Source organism: Tetrao urogallus, assembly GCF_951394365.1.
Source record: "Tetrao urogallus genome assembly, chromosome: 2".
Lineage (NCBI taxonomy): Eukaryota > Metazoa > Chordata > Aves > Galliformes > Phasianidae > Tetrao > Tetrao urogallus.
Window position 1 is genome coordinate 103,109,532 of NC_136814.1, and position 7,356 is coordinate 103,116,887.

The window sequence follows — 7,356 nt, forward strand, 5'->3', positions numbered from 1 at the left end:
GTTTAGAGCAAGCCAGCAGCTCTTCTGGGTGAACTGCCGTCAACCTGTATAGAATCAAAGTGTTTAATAAGGAAAGTAAAAGCTTTTAATCAGCACTGTTCAGGAAGAAAACCTGCCGGTGCTCAGATTAAAGTCTTTCATTACTCAAAGTGGATTCTTCTTATACTGCTGTCCACCAGCATTCAGAAAAACCCTACTAATTAATTGAAAAGTTACAAAAGGACAATTTGTTTAATCATTGCCTAGCAAATCTCTGTGGAATGCAGCAAAATGAACAAGATTCAGGTCAGTTTTCATCTGCAGCTGCTAACAAACCTTTGAGTGCTGGGAGCGATGCTGGCAGAAAACAAGGAAGAGGATCCAAAATGAACCTTGAAATTAGGTTGAGGAAAGGAAAGGATGCTCTTACAACAACAGAAGGCGACATAAAATCAGAGCAGAATTTTGTTCAAATAATATTATATCCTCTACAGCAACTTCTGTAGTTATCTTCGTATTTCCAGTTTCTCAGACTTGAAGAGGAAGTCCGGGACTAAGAGGAAAAGAGAACCACCACCAAATAAAAATTAAAAAACAGACAGGAAGAGTGAGACAGAAGGGAGAATGAAGAGGCGCTTCCTGAGCTATCTGTGGAATCAAACAAATCAGGAGATATTTTAAGAAACAAGCCATGGTAACGACTGCCAGCTCAGACCAACTATCCTCGCTGAGCAGCCAGCTCCCAAGCCCAACACCTGGCATGGAAGGAAAGCATGGAGTGAGCCTGTGGTGGCATTTCCTCACTGTGTTTCCTCAGCCCTCAGTGCAGCCCGTGACCCAGACCTGTATCACATTAATGAGATGAAAATGCATCTATATCTAATCAACCATGGAATCCATGTCACCTTCTGGCAATCCACAGCTTTCAGAGCTTACTGACACTGTGCCAAGTGCTCTGATTGATAGCTGCCTTGGTATTTTCATTTGATACTGGTTAATTCTTCTATTATGAGAGATCAATTACCACTTTGCTGCCACCTTCCTAAGGTCACTCATCATTCTATATGCATTTATTGTATCCATCATGCCAAGCTGGAAGGTCCTAGTCAATGTAATCACTCCAAATGAGTATGATAGCTTGAGTCCTTCCTTGAGCATCACACTCTCTTGACTTTCAGATATTAACAAACTCAGACACTTCTGGAGCCAAAAGTCCACAAGTTTGGTTCCAAGCACTGGGAGCTTTGGTTCCCAGGTGTTTTGAGACAATGAGTCCCCACCAATAAGGAAAAGAAAAAAGAAAAAAAAAAAAAACCAGCACATTTTCTGCCAACTGTATAAGCTCAATCATTTCATTGTGTACTGGTAAGAAACTCAGTCCCACAAACATTTTGTGGGTTTTTTTTTTGTTTTTTTTTTTGTTTGTTTGTTTGTTTTTTTAAGTTTTCCAGCCTTTCACTCCTTCCAGCCATCTCAGTTATGATTGAAGGCTGTTGTTCAATTGTAAGAAAAACAGCAGATGTCTCAACAACTGATCCGGAATACTGAAAAGCCCCAACCTAAAGCATCTCTAATTAAAGTAACACTGCAGCATTGTGTAAATGCATTCGACAGACCACAGACAACGTCTAAAAATGGTTTATTCTTGCCATGATGATTAGGGGGCTAAACCTGAACTCATTCTGCCAATACCAATTAATTCTATCTTTGGCCTGTTCAACATGTGTAGGCCATAATGACCACGAGAAGGCACAGGATTCAGCTGATGTTCAAAAGGCAGGATTTCACACTGTGACAAACAACCCTAAGTTACACCAACCATACGAAGCAGTTTATCAGACTAGAAGGGCAATTCCCAAAACGTTGGAGCTCATCTTCCTATCAAGATGAGAGAAATTTTCAATAGTCAGAGCCCTGTGAAGCTCTGCCATGTGGTAGATTGATGTTTGAGTCCCTGCAGTGAAGCCTTCAGGCTCTGGCTTCATTCTGGGGAAGTATTGGTTGATCTCCTTACATTTTCTGTTTTGCCTTTTTAAGTATACACTTTGAGGTACAACAGAACCACGAGGAAATCTCACTGGCATCCAAAATGATTAAAGCAGCCGAAATTATAGACATATTACAGAAGATGAATCCCTTGGTCCCCCACTCAGCACAGTCTTACCTTACAAAACCCAACACAATCCTAAAAGTAAAACCTTATCAAGACAAGGCAGCTTAAAGTAACTCAGTGGATGACATTTGCCAAGTTACCAACTAATGGTGAAGATTGGTTTAGGACTGCAAAGCACTTCCAAGGTCATCATGTCCAGACTGCAGCTGCTCTGAGGAGGTGTCACACAGAACTCCTTCCCCAAAACCAAGCTCTGCCTTATGGCGCTCAGATTCCTCCCTGACCACAGGGACCAGAACATCCCAGAACCATTCCAATTTCCATCCCAACACACTAACAGCCAATTCACAGCGGGTTGGAGCTTCATGATCCTTGAGGTCCCTTCCAACCCAACCCTGTGATCTCTACTGAACTTTGTGCTGCCACTAAGGTCACCAAGTCCAACCCCAATCCACCCCACTATGCCCACAGTGCACGGTTCCGGAACACCTCTAGGGACAGTGACCCCACCTCCCTGGGCAGCCATGTGGCACTGCATTATGCAACAGCACACAGTATCACTTACTTCACCACCACGTTCTACGATGCATTTCCTTTCCCTCAAATTACATAATTATTACGTGATTATTTAAGACATCCGCTTGTCTTCCCCCTTAGTCACAGCCAAACCCTGGGCTCCCAGCACACAGCAGAAATTCTTCCAGCCTACAGCAGCATGACTACAAAGCCACCTGAGGAAGCACAACGGAAACGCGATGGAACTGAACCAGTGATGCAGTGCTTCCTGATGAATCCTCCCTGGAAAATGACTCCTTGTGTCATCAGAAAATCGAACCAGCATACACGTGCTTTGTATTAACGATGTTTCCATAAATAATAAACGAGTTCGTTTGGTCCCAGGATAACAATCCATGTAGAATTTCACTACTACAACGACCAAGACTGGTACTTCCATTTTCTCTCCCTTTTAGCCAGTTCTCTCTCTAATAAACTCCATCTGTTTGACTCTACCCACAAAGTTTAGAGACTAAAGAAAGCATGGGATGCCCTCTGCATTAAAACCTTGCTCCTTTTACTGTGTTATTATTTACCTCCATGTCTCACTATTTGCAGCTTCCAAAATGACATATGAGCAAGACACTCCTGCAATTCTACAGAACTACTTCTCACTTCTTAGAAGTGAAGCACACATCTGATACAGGACGTGCAACTGGAAACCTAATGTTTTGCAGTTTGATAGTGGAACATGTAAGTCCATCTGACTTGAAGTCATGAAGTTTGCTCCGTATCAAGCAAAAACCCACATCCTCATATAGAACCCAGGAATTAATTCACAAACGTAAGTAAGGCCATAGAATATTTCTGTCCTTGTCTTTGAATCTCCCTCATTTCCTTTGCCTTACTTGAGGCGAAAGAACAAGTTCTGACACTTCCTTTGCAAGCTGTAATTCAGCTCAGTGTCTTTATCTACACTTGCTGATATCCAAGTCTGCAGTTTCCATGCCTGCAGTACACACAAGGTTAAGAGTCATGTTGCACCCATTAAGGTTTTAATTGAACTGCAATGACCAATTCCAAGAAATTTCAGACCAGGGATCTTGAGATAAGACTTTTTAAATAGAGAAGACAATTTGTGACTGCATTATTCTTGACAGCAGTGGAACCAGAACCCCATTCAGCTCTGAATTCACTAACTAAAACCCAGCTTGAAGTATTAAGCTTAAAAAGAAAGTGAAATGGAGTTCTGAGTATTACTTTTTGCATCTCAGCTATCAGAGGTGTTTTCCTGTTGGACCACTACACATTGTATCAAAGGAAACAGGCAGTAGGAGGGAAGAGGAAGGACAAACAAAAACATAAACAGGAAAACCAGTCCCAAAACTCCCATGGTACTTAAGGAAACTCTGTGAGATACTGATCAGCAAAGACTGCCTTCCTCATTCCTGCCCGACTGCCAAGATTAAATCTCCCTAAACCAAGATCCAGCCCGACTGAGAAATTCTAACCTACAGAAGAAGAGGAGTTGGGAGAAGAGCAACATCTTGCAGCTGCTCTCCAGTTGTAGCAGAAAACATCCCACGGCAGGGCAAGCTGCTTTATGACAGATACAGCAATCAGAAAGATAAATTACATGGAAGTTGTTTCAGTTCCTATCCTATTTTTAACCGCTAACTCATTCTTTAGAAATGTAATTTTGAAAGTATTTGATATTTAGTTTAACCACTTTTACAGGATTTGAGATGAGTTCCTTAGATTAGCCTGGATCTCACAGTAGACTCTCTGTGATGTCTCTGATCTATCTGGCGCTGCACACATGCTTGCAACTTGCAGCCTTCCCACAGTAAGGCATCGCTCAGTCTTGCCTGTTCACATAAGAAGTCACCACAACCATTACAGTTAGCCTAAGTTTGCCAGACCTGGCAGATGCATCCCGAGTTCCATGAAATCAACATGCACTCCTCAAGTCCTGCTTCTCCTCTCTGCATTTCCAGCCTGTTAGTAACACACCCACAAAAGGCCACATTTTGGTCACCTTGGACCAAAATGGAAGGTCAAAGGGAACCCATCTGTAGATGTTCACTGTGTACTTGTATATCTTTAGAGAGGAAAGGTAAGTGGTTTAGCAAGAGCATGTGTCCCAGGAGCACAGAAGATCCCACCAAGCTGAAGTTTACGTGTGACCATACAATTAGAAAAGAATATGCCAGTTCTCAGCCCAACACACAGCCTGGCTGTCAGCCACACGCTCAGGCTGCAGAGTCTTGAGAAGCTGGTTTGGGAGAGCTCCCAAGGTGCCCTCCGTGAATTCAAGGCTCTGAACTGGAACGCCAGCAGTTAAGTGAGTTAACCTTCTTCCCTTTCTCTGCTCAAATGGAAAACAAGGTGCTGCAGACTCTTCTGCTCACATTGTTTGAGATGATGTAAGTATCTCACTTCGTCATCCGAACCCTGCAGTTCTCAACCCCGGTGTCATTCTGTACCATGTAATTGCTCTCTTGCACACACACGCTATCTGCTAGCTTTTAACACCAAGCACCAAAAACAAACCTGAAACTACTTTTGTAATTAATGACCTAAAAGCTAAGACTTTGCACCTTGATAAGAACGAGAGGTTCTTCCCCCAGAAAAAAACCCCACAGTTTTCCTCTAGCAGAGAGCAAAAGGGCCAATGCCCCACGGCAGGCAGCCACTGCTCTCCACTTGGGCTGCAGGAGTGCCTGTGGGTCTTACTGCCTCATGCATCACTGCATTCTTCATCCAATGCTTGAAGCCATTACCAATGTCTAATACCATAATTAGAGGTCTGCAGTGAGTGTTAAATGTAGGTGATCTACTTTGGATGCAAACAGTAGTAGGAAGTAGCAGGGAAGGGGAACACAGATTACAGAACAGTTTCAGTAGTAAAAATTGCTCAGTATTTATCCAGAAATCAGTTAAAACTACTCTTTTCTTCCTTGCCTGGTATCTTTCATATTTAATCAATTCTGATGAGAAACATCATTGCAAAAGCACACACAGTCATTCAATTACACTGTGAGCTTAACTGCTGCCTGCTAGCTCACATTTTCTTACTAAGTATTTCAACACAGTGAAACTCATTTCTTGACTCAACAAAACCTTTTGGCCTAGTTCCCTTTTGAACTGTGCAAGGGATTCCAGATGAAGAAGAGGAACTCTTCCCCAAGCTACATCCTTCTCAGTTCAAGTCATGCATGTGATCACTGCTGTCAAATACCTGCAGTCCTTCACCAGAAAGAGAAAAGAGCCAAACAAAGAAGACAGAATCGTCCACGTGTAAATCAACCACAGGGACAGCCGAGAGCACAAACCCATGTCCTCTCTGAAGAGCATTTTGTGTTTAAGCTGGGGAGCAAAGAGCACACAATGACAAGAAAATTGTTTTTCTATGATGCCCAAGAAGTGGAAGTGATACATAGGTTTTTGCCCTATGATATGCAATATGTTGACTCGTTTTACTTCTCTTTTAAGTCTGTGGAACAAAGTCCAGATCAAACTGCAACTGTCTGTATAAAAAAAGGTATTTTATGCACACGTGAAACATGTAAAACAGTTCAAATGTGAATTCTGAGCACTTTGCTTTGGTTAAGAAACACTTTTCTTTTTCTATTTCACTCATTTTAACAGCAATGATTTTCTAAACTGCTTACATGCAGACCCCCCAGTCCTGCAGTAACCTTCACAGAGAAGAAATACCTTTATCATTCAGCTCCCTATCTGGAATATCTGGAGCACCAAGCATTGTTCCTATATTTGTCTTTCCATTTTGGCCAGCTTTGCAAACAACAGCACATAAACATAAAATTTCTCAGCAGACAGCTGCAACTTGTGCCTTCACAAAGAAGCTTGCTTTAGAAATAGTGAGCTCCACTGTACACATAAACACACAAACAATTCTAAACTTTGGTCTTTTACACATCTTTGATAGAGAATCACCAAGAAACAAATCCAAAAGTTTCCACAGAGTGCAGAATTAAGAGGGAGGTTCTGAAGTTTTTCTTACTTCTAAAGATAGTTCTACTTAACACTAAATGATTAACATATTCTACTATTTCAGCTTGAGTAGCACGTTATAACGAAACAAATGTTGTGCTGCATTACATAACACAAAAGGTATGCAAGTCAAATCAGCTATTACTTTGCATTTTCCCACTTGCAGTCAGTCAGTGCTCACAACACAAGACCAACATTCCTCACCCCTTTAAATGATCTGAGATTTCTAGATGCTCCAGGCATTTCTGTATCTAAATCATGCCACAATTACGCTCACAGCCAATTTCTCCCGGTCTTACAAGGTAAGCTGAACTACAGGAAGCAGTCTGCAGCAAACTGTCCATAACGCTGCAGCAGATACAAAAATCAGCTCCTTTTTCACAGGGCCATTTCAACAAAAAATAAAAACAAATGCTCCCACCCCTACCTGAACAACCAGAACCGAGCTACTCACCATTCACCGCCGTGGGAAACTGAGCCATCATGGTCCTGAAAGTGCCTTGCTAGCTTTCAGCCATCTGCAAAATAAAAACATCGTGCCATTAATAATGCAACAAGGTCAAAACGTCGCCACGCGCTCCTGCTGAGCAGGGGAACGTCTGTCCCCTTCAGCTCCCACTTCCGACAGCAGACAATGCAGGGCTTCACACTGCTGCTGAACAAGCTGAATTTACATTTGGGAGGGGGTGGGGATTTTTTTATTATTATTATTTTATTTTTTTTTGCTTGCAGTCTTGAACCTAGTGGCATAT

The 7,356-nt window shown here is 42.2% G+C and overlaps 1 protein-coding gene across 2 annotated transcripts in view; it reads right to left on the minus strand.

The window, feature by feature from the left end:
- Positions 1-7,089, minus strand: part of ITSN2 (intersectin 2) — a gene marked incomplete at both ends in the record, with an annotated part of 56,575 nt that extends 49,486 nt beyond the window's left edge. For both annotated transcript variants that reach the window (XM_079532708.1, XM_079532707.1), the window contains one exon: positions 7,059-7,089. In XM_079532708.1, the coding sequence (XP_079388834.1) occupies positions 7,059-7,089 (31 nt within the window). The remainder of the gene's footprint in view (positions 1-7,058) is intronic.
- Between the last annotated feature and the right edge of the window lie 267 nt (positions 7,090-7,356).